At 42.6% G+C, this 20,382-nt stretch overlaps 1 protein-coding gene across 3 annotated transcripts in view; it reads right to left on the bottom strand.

The window, feature by feature from the left end:
* Insr (insulin receptor) overlaps positions 1 to 20,382 on the bottom strand; it is a 126,236-nt gene that overhangs the window by 36,299 nt on the left and 69,555 nt on the right. For all 3 annotated transcript variants that reach the window (XM_076923818.1, XM_076923819.1, XM_076923820.1), the window contains exons 4-8: positions 12,150 to 12,298; positions 10,800 to 10,944; positions 6,443 to 6,657; positions 3,964 to 4,090; positions 1,963 to 2,219 (exon numbers count right to left, since the gene is read on the bottom strand). In XM_076923818.1, the coding sequence (XP_076779933.1) occupies positions 1,963 to 2,219; positions 3,964 to 4,090; positions 6,443 to 6,657; positions 10,800 to 10,944; positions 12,150 to 12,298 (893 nt within the window). The remainder of the gene's footprint in view (positions 1 to 1,962; positions 2,220 to 3,963; positions 4,091 to 6,442; positions 6,658 to 10,799; positions 10,945 to 12,149; positions 12,299 to 20,382) is intronic.

Here is a 20,382-nt window from a genome sequence, read left to right as displayed (position 1 = left end):
CCACCATCCCACTTCCCAACTGTGACCACCAAAAGTGTCTCTGGCCATTGCCCGGCATCCTCCCTCCATTGAGAAGGACAGAATCATCTCTATTTGAGAACTACGAAGCTAAGAAGAGGAGTTAGTCTTGACAGAAATATAACTAGGTTGCCATGATACACTATAGCCATAAAAAAGAAAGAAAAATGAGAGAAGGGGGAGAAAAAAAATGAAAATAAAACAAGGCCACACCATGAGGAGGCTGGGAGATGCTCACACAAAGTCACTCTATGTTTGAAACGTTGTCACAACAGGAAGGAAAAAATATAAAATAGCCCTCCTTTATCTATGGTGGCACATTTTATAACTGCAGTAGATACTGGAAACCACACACAGCAGTGAATGATCAATATTTCCATATGTACATACATATAATTAAGCTTAATTTATAACCAATAGAAACTAACAATAACAATAATAAAATAGAACAACTAACATACGATAACCAAAATTTCATGTTTGTTGTTATTTTCTGGGGGTTGTTTGTTTGTTTTTGAGACTGTGTCTCATGTAGTCCAGATTGGCTTCAAACTTAAATGCAGATAAGTATAACCCTGAACTCCTGATCCTCTCCTGCCTCTACCTCCCAAACATTTTCCTATTATTTTATTGTTGTTTTGAGGTTGTGACAAGGTCTTAATATGTAGCCCAGGCTGGCCTCAAACACACAGCAATTCTCTTGCCTCGGCATCCCAAATGATGAGACTACAGGTGTGTATAACCAGGTCTAACTCTCATTTTTTAATTAAGTTATTTATTGATTAAATTCACTTCTTAAAAGACAGGTCTCACTGTGTAGCCCTGCTTGACCTAGTAGTTACTATATAGACCAGGCTGGGCTTGAACTCACAGAGACCCATCTACCTCTGCCTCCCAAGGGCAGAATTAAAGGTGTGTACCACCACACTCAGACTCTCCCTCTCCAAGACTGAAGACAGTCCTTTGTGGATAATTACAGCTGTTCTGAGTTCAAGAATGTGTGTGCTACAAGTGTATGCGTTACAAGTGTGGTATGTGCCCGTTTCTGTTAATCTGTGTGCACATGTGTGTATGTGTGTATATGTGTGTTAGATGTGTGCGTGTATGTTTTAATGTGTGTTCATATATGTTTTATGTGGTGTGTGAGCATGTTATATGTGGTAGTCATGTGCATGCATGTGTGCTACATGTTGTGACTGTGTTGTATGTGGTGTCTGTGTGAGTATTATATGTAATATGTGTGTTATATGTGTTATGGATATGCATATTTGTGCATGCATGTGTGTTATATGCAATGTGTGTGTTATAAGTGGTATGTGTGCATATTATACATGATGGGCAGATGCGTATGTGTGAGTGTGTGTTGCATATGGTATGTGTTAAGTGTGATGTGTCTGTGTATACATGTGTGTGTATTACATGTTGTGTGTGTTATATGTGGAATGTTACATATGGTATGTGTGTGTTAGATATGTGGTGTCTGTGCATGTGCAGAGCCCAGCAGAGGAAGTCAGACATTGCATTCTATCATTGTCTTCCTTACTCTTCTGAAACAGGATTGTTCATTGAAACTGAAGCTAGGCTGGCAGCTATCAAATCCTAGTGTTACCTTGTCCCTGTCCCTGAGCCCCAGGGCTCTGGGAGTAGAGGCGAGTACATGGAAACTCCTGGGACTCAGGAGCATGAACATGGTTACACCCAGCTTTCAGTGTGGGTAATGAGACCATCACACAGTCTTACTCACCAAGCCCTTCCCATCCCAAAAGTGAACTCTTGAACTCTGAAGTAGTTCATGGGTTATAGTTTAATCACATTTGAAAATCTGAGCCTCAGCCCTTACTTAGTCCCTCTAGAAGCCAACCTCAGGAGAAAGCCTGTCATGGAAGCTGCCTACCAAAGATAATAGTGTCAGTTCAACAGCAACCCCCTGCTCCCAGGACTTACTAGTAGCATCTGTTTGCACATAGATGATATCACTTTTGGCTCCGTAGGTCCGGCGTTCATCAGAGAAGGTAACCAAGGTCTTCACAAAGATGGCATATTGGGTCCAGGGTTTGAGGCCCCGCATTAGCCACCCAGGGTGGCTTGGGGTTTGAGACTTGGGGTCATTAGACCTCTGGGGCGGGTCAATATCCACCACGGTCCAGCTGTTGGAGCCACAAGCATCCTGCCCGTCAAACTCCGTCACATTCTGATAAGGGCTTTTGAGAAATAAGAGGGAGAGGTGGGTTACCACTATGTAAATGTCAATCTCAGTCCTAAGTGGAGTGGGGACCTTGGAGAGTTACAAGATACAAACTCACTTCTTTTCTATTTAATTTGGTGCTCAGGTGCAGGGGTGTGTGTGTGTGTGTGTGTGTGTGTGTGTGTGTGTGTGTGTGTTTATAGGGGTATGTGTATGGACCTGGAAAACAGCATCAGGTTCCACGTACCTTGTTTTTTTCTGTCTGTTGAGACAGACTCTAGTCCTGGCTGGTCTCAAACTCACAGAAGTCTAACTGCCTCTTGTCTCCTCAGTGCTGGGATTAATGGCATACACATGGGAGTGCTGCCTTGTGTTTTGAGATAGGGTAATACTATCAGGCCTAAAATTCACCTCAAAGGCTATTCTGGCTAGTCAGAGACCCCAAAAGATCTGTCCACTTCTGTTTCTTTGGAGCTAGGGTTTTAAGTATATTCCACAGCGTGTGACTTTCTAAAAGTATAAATGTGTGTCTGAGTGTGTGTAATTATATGTATGTGCTTTCAAGGGCCAGAGAGAACATTGGATCCCCTGCTTCTGGTGGTTGGGAGATGCCTGACTTGGATGCTGGAAATCAGGCTCAGGTCCTGTGGAAGCACAGAAGCACACTTAACTGCTGAGCCTCCTCTCCAGCCTCTCCAAAGTGAACCTTCTCATCTTTCCAATTCGGAATGTGGGTCTTCTCCAAAGCGAGCAGCGTGCGGCGTGAGAAGCTCATGATGCTGACTACGGTCACTGACTATCTGCTCTCAACCTACCACATAAACGACTAAGACTCTGCGGCATAGCTAGGGTGTATGGGTCTTTTTTCTTCCCACCCTAACATTTTCTATGCACCCATAGAAAATTTCATATTCTCAACATGAGCTAACAACATATCACTGCTGGGCCTGGGAGATGGCTCAGGGGTCAAAGTGCTGATTGTACAAGCATGAGGACCAGAGTTCAAATCCCTAGCACCCATGGAAAGGCCAGGTGTGGTAGTGAACATTTGTAATCCCAGCACTGTGAGATGGACATAGATCCATCTCTAGCCTACAGGAAAAGAAAAAAGCTGACTGGGAGGACCTGTGCAGTGTTGACTCCTGCACATGGCATGGCTGCTACACACAGCAACTCATACAAGCTGTGATTGCCTAAACCAGATCAGGCCAACCAACATCCCAGCAAGGATGGTGGCGGGCTCCAAGGTCCTCTCCTAGCAGATAAGTAGTGTGCAGCTACTAAAGGAGCTAAAGTCACCCTCCTTTGGGGACATGGACACTGGTCGGTTGCTCATGCTCTAAAGGATGTCTCCACATGCATGCACACACGGGCAGCACTTACTGGGTTCAAAGGCTTGTTAACAACACAGAGAGCACATGAAGTTGAGAAGGAAACAGGATAGAGACACTAGGGGATGGTGGAGGGAGAACATGGTGGATGGATACGATTACGCCACACTACAGAGATGTATGAAAATGTAAAAGAACATACAACGTGTTTTCTTATTTTAAAGAAGAGCATGGTCTGAGCATCGGCATTCATCTCTCTGCTTCCTGCCTGTGGCTGCCATGTGACCAGCTGCTTCCTGTTCCTGCTGCCATGAGCCCCCCACCATGCAAGCTGTGAGCCAAGATGGAAATTCCCTTCCTTAAACTTCTTCTTAACAGCCTTTGTCTGTCTCTGCAAGAAGGAGCAAAAGTCTACCTCCTTCTACTTACGCCTCTTTGTAGAACAGCATGAATCCCAGGAGATCTCTAAAGTCGGGGGGCCAGTAGGGCTCCCACCTCAGCAAGATCTTGTCAAAAGATGTCCGAATGAAAGAAAATTTAAGTAATTCATTTTCACCTAGAAAAGTTCAAGAGAAAAAAAAAAAGTCAGGCAATTGCAATATTGAATAGTTAGTTTCAGACCAAAGTATTCGACCTCCTGCCTCTACGGGAAGAGAGATGGATTGAAGGATGATGGTAAGTTCTATTTTCACTTTGTTGCTGTGATCAGAAAAAGCAACTTAAGGGAGGGGAAGTTTGTGTGGCTTACAATTACAGGTCAGATTATCATTTCAGGGAAATTAACAATTACAGGTCAGATTATCATTTCAGGGAAGTTAAGGCAGGAAGTCAAGCCGTTTGTCATTTTTCATCATTCACAGTCAATAGCAGAGAAAAACGATGCATGGATGATTCCCGCTTGCTGCTTATACTTAACTAGCATTCTCCACTCTCATGTTGTTCAAGATCCAGGCCATGGAATAGCTCTTCTTATTTCAACTAACAATCAAAACCAAAGCCAAGCCAGCCAAGTCGACTTGGTCTAGTGTGTGTGTGTGTGTGTGTGTGTGTGTGTGTGTGTGTGCGCGCGCGTGCGCGCGCGCGCGCGCGTGAACACGTATACCTATGTATGCCTGTTCATGTATGTGCAGGTGTGATGGCTAGTCTTAGTCATCAACTTGACACACTGGGAAGAGAGAATCTCAATTGAAAACCTTCCTCCATTAGATTGGCCTATGGTCATGTCTGTGAAGCATTTTTTTTAATTGATTGATGGTTAATGTAGGAAGGGCCTGGCCTACTATGGGCAGTGCCATGCCTGGGTAGGTGGTGGCCCTGGGCTACATAAGAAAGGTAGCTAACCATAAACAACATTCTTCCATGGCAGGCTGGGGAGACAGTTTACTTGGTGAATGCTCAGGTGCCTGAGGATCTGAGTTCTGTCCACAGAACCCATATTTAGGAGGAGGAAGAAGAAGAAGAAGAGGAAGAGGAGGAGGAGAAACAGGAGGAGGAGGAAGAGAGGAAAGGAAGGAAGAAGAAAGAGGAGGAAGAAGTGAGGGAAGGGAGGAAAAAGGGGAAGGAGGGAAGGAAGGAAGGAAAGAAGGAAGGAAAGAAGGAAGGGGAAGGAGAAAAATCTCCAGCATCATGGCTGTGGTAGTTTGAATGAGAATGACCCTATAGGCTCATATGTTAGAATGCTTGGTCTCCAGTTAACAGGCGGGGTCCCTGCATGGAGGCCAGAATAGGTCATTATGTAAAGATGTGAAAATGAAGTCTAGATGACAGTGGAGACCCCGAGATGTTGGAGATGCCAGAGTTATGGGGTGTCTGCCCAGAAAGAGAGAAATGTATTGCATTCAGCAAGGCCAGAAAGGAAGAGCTACCTAAGGAAGACTGCAGTTTGCCCCTCTGGGCTTCCGTCTTGCTGTGGTCTGGTATTTCCTCAGTGTTCCTTTCCTCCCTTTTGGAATGGCAATATATATCCCGTGCCACTGTATGTTATAAGTATGTGATGTACTTTTTGATTTTGCAGGGGTTACAGTAAAGAGATTGCCTTGAGTCTCAGAAGAGACTTTGGTTTTTTAAACAGTGTTGGGATTATGATAGAATATGGAGAATCTGAAGTTGGACTGAATGGATTTTGTGTTACGCTAGGGGAGTGGAGCATAGTAGTTTGCATAAGAATGGTCCCCACAGGTTCATGTTTAAATGCTTAATCCCAAGTAGAAGTGTTTGGGAAGAATTAGGAGGTGTGGCCTTGTTGGGGATGTGGCCTTGTTGGGGGTGTGGCCTTGTTGGAGAAAGTATGTCACTGAGGGTGGAATTTGAGGCTCAAATGTCTGGGGCGGGGGGGGGGGGGGCAGTCTCTCTCTTTGCCTTTGCCTGTGTGTGGATCAAAATATAAGCTCTCAGCCTAATGCCTGTCTCTCTGCCTATGTGGTTCTCACCATGAAGATAACAGCCTAGGCTTCGTAAACTAAGCCAGCCCGAATTAAAATTATAAAAATTGCCTTGGTCAAATGTCTCTTCACAGCAACACCTCTATCCTCAGCACTGAAAAAGTAGGAACGACAGACTCCTGCAGTTCTTAGACGAGCTATAAAGATTATTATTGAGCTTTAGGCAGAAAACAAATTTAACAAACAAAAAATAGTGGCTGATGCCCAGGGAATAATACTTGAGGTTGTCCTCTGGTCTCTGCAGACACATGGATGTCTATCCATAAACACACATACACACATGCACACAGAAGAACACATACACACAGGAGCACACATATGCACACATATGCACACCTGCCTTTTGTATTTTAAAACTCCTCTCACAGAAAGCTGTAGCTCAACAAACAACAATGGCACCTTCCTAGCAGCTAGGGTAGAGACTGCCAGAGGGCAGCCACTGTGGACATAAGAATGAAGCAACTTACAGGATGCCTGGTCCCCATTGGTCTTCAGAGCAATGTCATTCCTCTCCTGGCGGCCCTTAGTTCCGGAAACTTCTTCCATCTTGTGAATTTCAGACAAGCAGAGTTTCGGGTTGTAGTGGAAGAAGAGCTTGCCCTGAGTGATGGTAAGGTTGTGTTTGCTCCAGTCCCAGAGTTGCCTCAGGTTCTGGTTGTCCAAGGCGTAGAAAGAATAGTTCCTACAGAGACACACACAAGTAGTCACTCAAAACCAGTGTTCTTAGTTCCAGGATGGCAGGTGCTACAGAGTGCACTAAGTGTAATTTTGTTTTAAAAAAGAAGAAATGAACCTGAGAGGGAGTTGGGGTGGGGCGGATCTATGTGGAGCAAGAGGGATGGATGGGGGTGATTATGATCAAATACATTCTATATATAGACGCAAAACACATCTTTGGGAATATGGAGAACAAAGATGTTGACAAGTTTACATGGCCAGGAAAGTGTAGAACACTCTCCTAGAACCCCCAATAAGGGAATGGGAGTGTGGCTAAGGGATAGAGCCCTTGCCTAGAATCCCCCAGTGAGGACTGACGGCATGGGTCAGGAGTAATGTACCTAACTAAAATCTTCCAGTGAGGGGCTGGGATGTAGCTCAGTAGTAGAGAGCCTGCCTATAACCCCCCACTCCATAATGGTAGAGTTCTTGCTTAGCACGTACCAAGCACTAGATACAATTCTTGGTATGGCAAAAAAAAAAAAAAAAAAAAAAAAAAAAAGTAAGAGAAGAAAAGAAGGAGCTGTAAAAGAAAGAAGAAGCAAATATGAAAGAGAAGAAAGAGGTAGAGGGGAACAGGGATCAGGGTCAGACTGGGTTTCGGAGGAAGGAAAATTAAAGACACATAACCATATGAGCTGAACCCAGGGGAAGAGCAAAGTAGTGTTCTTTACCTAGCAGGTTTGAGGAAATACCCAGAAGCTGCAATGAAATGAACCCTTGAGTCTACTATATACTAGACTAAGACCATGAATATATATCCTTCTCTGGAAGAAGGAGGAAAGAAGTGGGGGAGGAAGAAGAAAGGAGGATGAGGAGAAAGGAAGAAGACAAGAAGGAAGAAGGTAAAGAGGAAGAGGAAGGAGGAGGAAGAAAGAAGGAGGAAGAGAAGGAAGGAGAAGAGAAAGAGGAAGAAAGAAGATGGAAAGGGGAGGAAGAAGAAGGAATGATGAGGAAAAATAGGAAGAAGAAGGAGAAGGAAGAAGAGGAAGAAGAGAGGTAGAGGAAGAAGAAGAGAGAAGAAATAAGGAGGAGGAAGAGGAGGAAGGAAGAAGGATGAGGAAGAAAAGAAGAGGAAGAGGAGGAAAAAGGAAGGGAGGGGTTGGGAGGGAAGAAGGAAGGAAGGAAGAAACTCTAGGTTATATAATCCCTATGGGCATTACAGAGTGGAAGGTTTTATATATTCTTGATGAGTTTTATTAGAGTTGTGTTTTGGAACAATTAACAGCCTACTAGCAAGTGGTGAGTAGGGAAAGAACCTGGACCTCCATGATGGATACAGAAATCATACCCTGTGGACCATGTGAACAGGCTAATAGTTCCAAACTGCCTTGCAAGAGGGGGAAAACATTGGAGACATAGCCTGGTTTGTAGAGTGCTTGCCTAGTAATCAAAGGCCATGGACTCCATCCAAGCACTGCACACTCCAGGAGATATAAGCAGAAGGATCAGAAGTCAAGTCATCAGAGCAAGTTCAGGCTAGCCTGGGCTAAATGAAAATGAGTCTTGAACAGATTATTGATAGATGATAGGTAGATAGATAGATAGATAGATAGATAGATAGATAGATAGATAGATAGATATAGACAGATAGGGAGGTAGGTAGGTTTTCAAAGAGGTACCACAAAAAGAAAGATGAAAAAAATGATTCTGGGTTGTTTTAATTAATGCTTCTAAATTTGAACATTTGCGACATAATGGGCTAGGTAAGTTTTAAGTTGGGACCCGGAACACTGAAAGTCTCATTCATGGTTTGTATTATAATTCTACTGGACAGCTCTGGTTGGTTCCAGAAAGCCCAGCCAATCAAAATGCCCTGGCTTTAACATAAAAAGATATTTGTGACAGAAGTATCATCAAAAGCAGATGGGTATTTGAGGGGCATAAATTTAAGCATGATGAACTTGGTTCCCAAACACCTTTCCAGCCTTCTTTTCTATTGCCTTTCTCAATCACAAAGGTTTGAGAAGATGGTTATCTGTTTTCCCCACCCCCCTCACAGCTTTCCAGCAATAGCCATGTGACCAGGATCTGTCAGATAAAATAGAAAGGAGTTTTGGGATTAAAAACTATGGAAGGTTGCAAACAGGTTTGGTTTGGTGTTACATTCCTGTTTGTTTCTTTGTTTTTAAAATGGTTTTTGAGAAATGGTCTCTCTCTGTAGCCCCAGCTGGCCTTAGAAATCACTCAACTGACCAGGCTAGGCTGGTCTTGAGATCAGCCTGTTTCCACCTCTTAAGTCCAGGGATTAAAGGTGCATATTGGCAACCCAGTTGTGTGGCTCTGCCTTAAGACAGTGTAGATTGGCATGTCCTTTCACCCTTTCCCTGTTTGCTGTTGGTATTTCAGCAATGAGACTGAGAACAGGGCACTCATTCTGTGCCCACAAGAAACACAGAATCCGACTTCTCCATTGCATTTCTCAATGACCCTCTGCAGACTTCTCGCTCATGAGTCCATCTCACTTTTTAAACACCACACTCAGGACTTCCATTTGTTTGAGCAACTTAAGCAAGGACTGCAGGACCTGAAGGAGAGCAGAGCAAAGGGGAATTCCAGAAACAAGGATGCTAACTGGGGTCAGAACTGTACTTGCTGAATCTGAGGTTCCCAGAGGTCACCTGAGACAATCTACAGAGACCGGCTTAGGGTTGTGGGAAAGGAGAGAAGTCCAGGCTGAATACTGCAGCTTACGTAGGTCAAGATCCCAAGACATGGGCCATGGCCAAGAAACCACATTGCCAACTCAGAAAAAAAAATGGAGACTAAGAGGAAAATTAGGAAGGATACCTGGGAGTGGCTGGGAGGATATCTAAAAGAGGTGGAATTCCAGGGGCCAGAAAAGATGAGTATCTCAACAAAGTGCAAGTACGGTCTCTGCTAAGTGAACAAAAGGTCTTGTTGGGGGAAGTGGGAAGAGGCGGGAGGGGACCATGGACATGAGACCTTATGTTGAACCTTCTACAAGGCTGATTAATTCATTAAAATTTAATTGACCGTGGAGAAGTTAGAATGTTGCAGGTCCAAAGTCTAATTACAATTTATCCTGATCTGACTTTAACCCTCTTAATAGCCACTCTTGACCACCTCCGTGTCTGACCTAACATCCTTGTGACTAACATGGAAACCTTTTGGAATGTACTAGAGTAGCAAACCATCAGCTTCCATTAACCAAAACACTAAGATGCCTTCTGAGGCCTATAGCAGAGATTTCCATGGTTTTCTGATACTCACCTCTTTGATGTTCATATCAACATATTTTAAAGGCACCTTGGTTTATGACTTTGGGTTCTATTAGTATAAAAATATCCTGAGACTGTTACCACACTGAAATATGTAATTTGGGATAACCTTTATCAGTGTTCCTGGGCCATGCTGCTCATAACTGGTTTCAGGATAAACTAGCCCTTATCCCTTTAAGGTGATAGTTTTGAATTGACAGAACCAATAGGAAAAGTTTCCAAACATGGCTGTGACCAGGCATTTATCATACTCCATTCTCAGTGGAGTTTTGACATATACACTCAGTTAGCAAATCCCAGCCAGTACCCTCTGGCTTCCCTAGAAAGGCTCTAAAAGTAGATTTTGTGTTTCTTGCTAAATGGACATTCACAAATGTCGCAGGCATTTTCACCTAACAGATGCTTCGTTTTGGTTCAGTTGGCTTATACAAAACAAAAGCGCTAAGTTCGTGTGTGTGTGTGTGTGTGTGTGTGTGTGTGTGTGTGTGTGTGTGTACACGCATGCACTCATACATGCATGGGTAAACATGCATGCTGCATGTGCATGAATGTGTTCATGAGTGTGGAAGACAGAGGAAAACCTGGATTCCATTCCTTAAACCTTATCCACCCTGGTTTTCTGAGTCAGGGTCTCTCACTGGCCTCAAACTTGATAACCAGATAAGGACTAACTAGCCAAGGAGCCCCAGGGATATACCTATCTCCAACACTACTAGGCCTGCCTTTTTTCTAAACCTGTGATTAAATTCGGGTCTTTATGTTACAAAGTAAGCAGTTTATCCAGAGAGCCACTTCCCCTTCCCTGCGTTGTTCTAACTCATGAGTTTCTTGGTTGGCAGTCACAAACACAGTCAGGCTCACATACCCAATTTCCAAGGTCTCTCCTCGAATCAGATGTAGCTTCCTGAAGAAAGACAGTGATACCAGAGCATACGAGCGACGGATCTTTAGGAACCCTGAAATTTCTTCAATGAGGCCAAGGTTAGCCTCCAGCTCAGCTGCCAGGTTGTCTGCAAAAAAGAGGAAATTCCCGTAAGTGTCTACAGAAATGTTTTATCCACTCTGTGTGTGTGTGTGTGTGTGTGTGTGTGTGTGTGTGTGTGTGTGTGTGTGTGTTCTCGCGCATGCGAACGCGCATGTGTGTGCACTCCTACAAACTTGTAATCCCAGCACTCAGGATGTGAAGGTAGGAGAATTAGGAGTTGGAAATAATCTATGGCTATGTAGTGAGTTTAAAGCAAATCTGCAACACAGCACGCTTGCTTTTATTTTATTTATTTCTTTGTTTGAAACAAAGTGTCATGTAACCCAAGTTTGCCTCAAGTCTACCTAAAGATAACTTTGAACTTCTACATCCCCCCAGTGCAGTGTGGCACAGTGGCATAGTACTGAGAACTGAAACCCATGAATCCATGAATGCTGGGCAAGCTCTCTACCTACCTGAGCACACAACCCATAATAAAGTTCTTGTTTTGTTTTGATTTTAGCTTGGAGCCTTTCTTTATCTTTTTGATATTGGGTCTCATGTAGTCTAGGCTGACTTCCAACTAACACTTGAAGTTCTTCTACCTCTATCTCCTGAGTGCTGGGATAGCAAGTCTGTACCAGCAGACTTGGTGCATATTAGTAAGAATAGGTCCCTGAGGCTGTAGAGATGGCCCAGAATTAATTAAGAGAGCTTGTTGCTGTCGCAGAGGATCTGGCTTCAGTTCCCACATCCGCATGGTAACTCACAATCATCTCTAACTGCCTTTCCAGGGGATCACATACCCTCTCTTTTTTTGTGGACACGACATATACACTGTGTATATGCATATACCCAGACAAAACACTCATACACATAAAATATAAAGAATACAGATTCCTGCTGCACATTGGAAAGTAAGAATTTTAGGCAGAGGTAGAACCATAAAATTTTCATTTTGGATTTTGAGACAACTCCTGGTATGAGTCTCCTACTTAGAGGGCCACTGAAGAATGTGTCACTTTGTTTCTTATGTAGTTTCATTTCTTTAGACAAGATTATATCATCCAGGCTAGTCTGAGCAAGCTAGATTAAAGCAATCCTCCTGCCTCAGCTCCCTGAATAGTTGAGACCACAGGACTGAAGTGAATATGGCCATGAAAATTGAGAGAGGAATGTGCAGAATACCCTGAGCTGTGCACTTCCCCGCTCACAGCTCACAGGAAGAGTGGGCGCTCCAAGAATACTCACTGCCCCCTCGGATGTTGATAATCAGACTTCCGTTGATCACGGTGCAGCCTCGGAGCTCCTGGGCAGATGTCACAGAATCAATGGTCTTCTCGCCTTCGAGGATTTGGCAGACCTTAGGACAAGGTCCCAGACACGGGGTGCACATCAAGCTGAGAGTGAGGCAGAGATACAGAGATCAATGAGGTACACAGGGTTCCTTCAACCCATCATTTGGAAGACAGCATGCTTCACAGGATCCCAGTGGCAAAGTCAGTCTATTACCCTAAAGTGGATGTGCTGAGCTCCGCACTTGAGCTAGTTAGCTTGAAATGTCAACAGGACAGAGCCTAGAGTCATTTTGAGGAGATCTCCATTGAGGAGTTGCCTAAATTGGATTGGCCCATGACTATGACTATGGGGACTTATCTTGACTGTTGACTGAAGAGGGAGGGCCCAGCCTACTGTAGGTGGCCATTTCCGAGGCAGGTGGGCCTAGTCTACAAGAGAAAGCACATGAGCTAGAAATTGAGCCAGCTAGCATCATTGTTCTACAGCAGTGGTTCTCAACCTGTGGATTGCTACCCCTTTGGTGGTCACATATTAGATATCCTACTTACCAGAGATTATATATTATGATTCATAACAGTAGCAAAATTACAGTTATGAAGTAGCAAAGAAATAATTTTATGGTTGTGGGTCACTACAATGTGAGGACTTGTAGGCTGTATTAGGAAGCTTGAGAAACTCTTTTGTGGTTTCTACTTCAGGTTTCTGCTTGACTTCCCTCCGTGACAGATGTGACCAGGCAGTAGTATAAGCTGAAACAAACCTTTTCTTCCCCTGAGCTGCCTTTGGTCACAGTGTTTTATCACGGCAAAAGAAAATTCACTGATATTGTATTTCAAATATTTTAAAGCAAATATGTCTTCACATTGGTAATGAAGTACCCAAGGGCAGTACAGGATGCAGAGTCGGCTCCCAAGCCATGCAATACCAGCATCATCTCATCTCCAAACTGCCACAGCCAGAAATATTCCCAGACATTGGCAACTTGCTCCTACAACCTTAAAATAGCCAATTATCCCCTAAAATTTCATTGCCCAGGGCTTGAGAGAGTGCTCGGTCAGTGGAGTGTTCAGATCACAAGTATGAGAACCTCAGTTGAACCCCTGTAACCCACCTAAAAATGTCAGGCATTGGCTGGAAAGACAGCTCATAGGGTAAAGGTACCTGCATGCAGCCAAGCCTGCTAACCTAAGTTCAATCCCTGCTAACCTAAGTTCAAACCAACAAAGTGTAGGAGGAAACCGAGTCCTTAAAACTGCTCACTGAACACTGCACGCACACACGCACACGCACACGCACACGCACACGCACACGCACACAAAATAAATACATACACAATGAAAGGTTTTCTTAAAAATATCAGACATACTGTTAGATATTGGAAAGATTAATACTGAGGAAGAAGAGGGTTTTACTGGCCACCTAGCCTAGCCTAATAGGTCAGGATCAGGGCCACTAGGAGACCCTGTCACAAAGAAAGTAGGTTCACAGAACCTACTTTATTATTTTATTATTCTACAGAAAGTAGAATAATATCTGAGGTTGTCGTCTGATCTCCCTACAACTCACACATAGCCACACACAAACAAACACGGACACACACAAACACACACACACACACACTCACTCACACACTCATACACAAAAAAAATTCCTTTCCTGGTGTAAGAAACTTCTTTTATTTTCTGCACAGGACAGATCTGACAGCACCACGCCTCTCCAGTGCTGGTAAAACAAGCACAGACCACCACGCCCACCATGTCTACCTTTTACCAAGGGTGCTAGGGATCAAACTGAAGTCAGCATTTTACCAACTGAGTCATCGCCCTAGTCCCATAGAGTTTGTCTTGGAATCTCATTCTGTAGGCATGGTTGATAGAATCATTGACCATATGCTCCTATGCATGTGTAGGCGTGTGTGTGTGTGTGTGTGTGTGTGTGTGTGTGTGTGTGTGTTGAGGATACATACTCACCTTTGTGGAGATCAGAGGTCAACTTTTTGAGTGTCATTCTTCAGGAACATTTTAGCCTGTTTTTGAGATAGAATCTCTCATTGAACCTGGAACATGCTGTGTGGCCTGGGATGACTGGCCGGGGAGTTCCAGGGATCATCCTGTCTCCTCCTTCCCAGCACTGGGGTCATAAGTGCAAGCCACCATGCCCAGGTTTCCAAAAAAAAAAAAAGTGTGTGCATTTCTGAACTCAGATCTCCGTATCTGCCTGCTGTTAGAGCTAACTCCCCAGCTCTCCAGCCTTGGAAGCCCGACTCTTTACCTGCCTCTCCTCTTCCTAGAGGATATAGAATATGAAGTCTCAACCATCAGATTACATAGTTGGCCCCAGGTGGGTGTGAAAGATATGCACTTGTAGTTCCAACATTCCAGTGATGAGATGGTTCATTAGGTGAAGGTGTTTACCCCCAAGCTGAATCCAATCCCCAGAACCCACATGGTGAAAGAAGAGAACTCATTCACCCAAAGTTATCCTCAGAGCTCTACGTGTTCACTTTGGTTTCCTCTCCCATAAACAAATACATAAATAAATAAAATTCCCAGCACTTAAAGGATCAAAACAAACAACACTGCAGACATGGCAAGTTTGAGGCCAGCCTTGTCTCCATAGGAAGTTCCTGTATCAGAACAACCAAGCCCCAAACAAAACAAAAACCCACAAGCAGCAACTAGTCTACCCAGCCTGTCCTTCTCATGAATGCTCCTAAATGTATCCAAGCACCCACCACAGGTACCTCACAGGTATGGCTGCACAAGCATGAGGACCTGATGACAAATTCCCAGCACCCAAATTTTTTGAAAGTTGAGTATGGCACCAAGCCCTGTGAGGGGACAGAGACAGGGGGATCACTGGGGCCTGTGTCCAGGTACAGTGAGAGACCCTAGATCAAAGCAACAAAGGAGAGTCATAGAGCAGGGCACTTGACATCATCCTCCTGCCTCTGTACAGGCACAAACAGACAAGAATGCTGTTGTGTGTGGCCCATGCGGACACATGTATCTCTGTGTGTTTATTTCAGTTCTTAGTCATTCTAGTGAAGCTCCTAAACTCACAACCAGCTGGTCAGAAGCATGGGTGTTCTAGGGCTCTCTAAAGTATTGCTGATGTCAGAAACCAGGGCAGTCTTAGAAGGTACTGAGTCTGGAATGTGTGGTGTCTGAGGCTGCAGCATCCCAGATACTGTGCAAACATCTAGGCTGGAAATCCACAAGCCAAGGAAGGGAAAATGACGTTGAATGATTACCCCTTCCTAACACACACACACACACACACATTATGGACTCAGGCAGGTGAATCATACTATCTTTTTTGTCCACCTTTATGATCTCTTCATTCTCACCCTCAATCCTGTAAAATCTTGCTTACCAGATGTCCCTCCTCCTACCTCAACTCCATTCACTGGAGATTTCAGCTCTTGGTTCAGACCCAGTCCCTGCTAGGACTTTCATCCCTGTCTCTCTAGACAATTCATTTGTCCCATCTTCCCATGACTCCAAATCCCTGGGGACACCACCTCTAGGTGTGAACATGACCTTAGCTCTTTCCTGAAAGCCCTCTCAGCCTGTTCTCCTAGCCCTCCACCACTGCTCTCTGCCCCCTACTGGCCTGCTGAAGCACTCTCAACAAGGCAATCTATGGCCATTACACTTTCATAAGATCCACAGAGAGCCATAGAAACCAAGGATCAGAACACCCACCCAACAAAAGCAAAGCCAGATATCAACACCCAGAATCACCTCAATCACCATCTCAGATGCCTAGACACCAGCACACAGTAGAACTCCTTACCATATGAATGGGAAAAGGAACAAATAACATAGAGAGACAGACCTTCTAGAACAGTAGTTCTCAACCTTCTTAATGCTGAAACCCTTGGATATAGTTCCTCATGTTGTGGTGACCCCCCCACAATAAAATTATTTTATTGCTACTTCATGACTGTAATTTTCCTACAGTTAGGAATCATAGTTTAAATATCTGATATTCAGGATATCTGTTATGACCCCAAAAGGGATTGAGACCCACAGGTTGGGAATGATATTAGAATAACACCTGAGTTTTTAATAGAGACTCTAAAGGCCAGAAGGGCCTAGACAGATATTCTACAGATTCTAAAAGACCATAGACACCAGCCCAGAATACTATACCCAGAAATAAATCAATCACAAAGGATGAGGAAAGAAAAACATTCCATGATAAAACTAAATTTAAGCAGTAACCTTCAACCTAAAGAGGTTAATAACAGCTAAGAAAACACAAGGAATAAATAACACCAGACCAGCAAATTAAGGAGGAGAGGGGGACCCACACCACCACAGAAAAACAGTGGCAATCAAAAACATTGTCCATTAATAATCCTCAGTAGAGAGGATCTCAATTCCCCAATAAAAAGACACAGACTAACAGAATGGATTCAAAAACAGTATCCACCCTTCAGCTACACCCAAGAAAGACACTTTCACAACAAGAATAGACATCACCTCAGGGTAAAGGGATGGAAAAGATATTCCAAGCAAGTAGACCTAATAAGCAAGTTGGGGTAGCCATTTCAATATCTAACAAAATAGGCTTAAAACCAAAACTACTCAGAAGAGACAGAGAAAGATACTGCATACTCATTAAAGCCAAAGCCCACCAAGAGGCTGCTGTGATTCCTAACATCTATGCAACAAGCACGAGAGAACCAAGTTCATGCAAGACAAACAAGCAAGCAAAAAAGAAAAACACTACTACAATTTAGATCACATACTGACCTTTATGTATGGATAGTGGGATATTTCAATACCCACTTTCATCAATAAACAGTTCCTCTAGTCAAAAACGAAACAGAGAAATGCTGGAGTTAACTGATGCTGTAAACTAAATGGGCCTAACAGATGTTTACAGAACAGTTCATTAAAACACCAAAGAATATACCTTCTTCCTAGCAGGTCATGGAATTTTCTCCAAAATTGACTACATACATGGACACAAAGCAAGTCTCAACAGACACAAGAAAATTCAAATAACCCCTGCATCCTGTCTGACCACAATGGATAAAGCCAGACACCAAAACCAACAGAAAGCTTGCAAACTCAGAGACACTGAACAAAATCACTACTAAAAAGTGGGTCGAGGCAGAAACGAAAGACTTTCTATAATTAAATGGAAAAAAAAAGCACAACACACACAAACTTATGTGACACAATAAAGGCAGTACTAAGAGGTAAACTGACAGCTCTACGGTCCTTCATTTAAAAAAAAAAAAATCAAGAGATCTTACAAAAACCTTAAATCAAACCAAAACTCTGGAATAAAAACAAACAAACAAAAAATGACACCCAAAAAAGAGTAGAAGGCAAGAAATAATCAAACTCGGGGCTGAAATGAATAAAATAGAAACAAAACGAGAGAATCAGTAAGTTCCAAACCAAGAGTTGGTTCATTGAGAAAAAACAAAACGATTGCAAGCTTTAGACAAATTCATAAAAAGTCAGAGAAGGCCCAAATTAACCAAATTAGAGGCCCAGAGGTGGACATAACTACAGATACCATAGGAACCCAAAATGTAAAAAAAATAAATAAATAAACAAACAAACAAAAAAACAACCCATCATTTTATTTTCTCCATACCAAAGTCAAATGAAGATTAAATATGCAATTTAAATAGATCTATAACCCCTAGTGAAACAGAAAAAGTCATTGAAAGTCTCCCAACCCCCTATCCCGAAAAACCAGGGCCAACTGATTTTAGCACAGAATACTACTAGACTTTCAAAGAAGAGCTGAACACCAATAGTCATCAAATTGTTCCACAATACTGAAACAGAAGGAACATTCCCCAGTTCTTTTTACAAGGCGAGTTACTATGATACCTAAACCACATAAAGATCCAACCAAAAAAAGAAAATTACAGACCAATTTCCCTTATGAACATAGATGCAAATATTCTCAATAAAATACTTGCAAACTGAATCTAAGAACAAATAAAAAGATCATCCACCCTACTTAGATAGCTTTCATCCCAGAGGTGCAAGGATTACATATGGTCCAACATATGTAATCGACCATGTAACAAACTGAAAGGAAAAAAAAAAGTGATCACCTCATTAGATGTAGAAAAGGTCTTCGAAAAATATCAAATACCCCTTCATGATAAAAGACCTGGAGAGATTAGGGATACAAAGAACATATCTCAAAATAACAAGTGTGATTTATAGAAAGCCCACAGCCAACATCAACTTAAATTGAAGGAAACTCAAAAATATTTCCACTAAAATTAGCAACAACACAAAGCTGTCTATTGTCTCCATACCTATTCAATATAGTATTTGAAGTCTTAGTTAGAGCAATAAGACAACTGAAAGAGATCCAAAGTATACAAATTGGAAAGGGAGAAGTCAAAGTATCTTTATTTGCAGATTATATAATAGTATATTTAAGTAACCCTAAGAATTCTACCAGGAAACTCCTAGAGCTGACAAACACTTTAGCCTTTCTACATACAAATGGCAAACAGACTGAGGGGAAAAAAAATCAGAGAAACAATACCTTTTACAATAACCTAAAAGAAAAATAAAATATCTTGGGGTAACTCTAACCAAGCAAGTGGAAGACTTCTACAGTTAAAAACTTTGAGATACTGAAGAAAGAAATTGAAGACGGTATCAGAACATGCAAAGATCTCTGATGCTCATCAATCAGCCAAATTAATATAGTGAAAATGTCCGCTGGGCAGTGGTGGCGCACGCCTTTAATCCCAGCACTTGGGAGGCAGAGGCAGGCGGATTTCTGAGTTCCAGGCCAGCCTGGTCTACAGAGTGAGTTCCAGGACAGCCAGGGCTACACAGAGAAACCCTGTCTCGAAAAACCAAAAAATTAAAAAATAAAAAATAAAAAGAATAAAAAAGGAAATGTCCATCCTACCAAAAGCAACCTACCAAAGGATTCAATACAACTCCCTTCAAAATTCCAACACAATTCTTCACAGAAATTGAAAAAATAATTTTTAGATTCATACAGAAACACACACACACCCCAGATAGTAAAACAATCCTGAATAATAAAAGAACTGGAAGTATCACTCTCTCACACATCAAATACTACTACAGAGCTATAGTAATTAAAACAGCATGGTATTGGCATATCAACAGACACACTGATCAATGAAATTGAACTGAAGACCCAGACATAAGTCCACAAACCTACAGATACCTGATTTTTGACAATGAATCCACACATATACACTGGAGGGAAAAAAAGACATCTTCAAATCGGATGGTCAAACAGGATGCCTGCATGTAGAAGAACAAAAATAGATCCACACTTATCACCCTGTGAAACTAGACTCCAAATGGATCAACAACCTCAACATAAAGCCAGATATCCTGATACAATAGAAGAGAAAGTGGGGACTAGCCCTGAACTCATTGGCACAAGAAAAGACTTTCTGAACAGAACGCTGGAAGCACAAGCACTAAGATCAACAACTAATAAATCAGACATCATGACACTGAAAAACTTCTAAAAGGCAAGCAATGCCATCATTTAGACAAAGCAGCAGCCTACAGAATAGAAAAAGATTTTTATCAACTCCACATGCAATAGAAGGCTAATGTCCAATACATAAAAAGAGCACACACACAAAAACAAACTGGACATCAAGATAACAACCCAGCGGGGTACAGATCAAAACAAAGAGTTCTCAAAAGATAAAACACTTAGAGAAATGCTCAACATCTTCAGTCATTAAATGCAAATCAAAACGTACACCAGTCAGAACAATTAAGATCAATAAAACAGATGACAACACACGCTGGTGAGGATGTGGAGAAAGGGGAAGAGTCATCCATTGCAGGCAGGACTGCAAACTTGTACGGCCACTAGAGAAATCAGTGTGGCGGTTCCTGGGGAAGATGAAAATAGATCTCCTTCAAGATCCAACTACATCTCCCCAAGGCATAAACCCACAGGACACTATGATCTACTACAGAGTCACTAGCTCACCCCTGCTCATTACTTCTCCACTCATAACAGCCGGAAACTGAAAACAGGCTAAACATCCATCAATGAATGAATAGGTTTAGAAAATGTGATATATTTACACAGTGAAATATTACTCAGTCGCTAAATAAATGAAATCATCAAATCCACAGATAAATGGAAGGAACTAGAGAAAATCATCCTGAGTAAGGTA

The sequence above is a fragment of the Arvicanthis niloticus genome, chromosome 24 (genome assembly GCF_011762505.2).
Source record: "Arvicanthis niloticus isolate mArvNil1 chromosome 24, mArvNil1.pat.X, whole genome shotgun sequence".
Taxonomy (NCBI): Eukaryota; Metazoa; Chordata; class Mammalia; order Rodentia; family Muridae; genus Arvicanthis; species Arvicanthis niloticus.
Note: the sequence above shows the minus strand (reverse complement) of the source record. Positions and strands in the feature narration are given on the sequence as shown.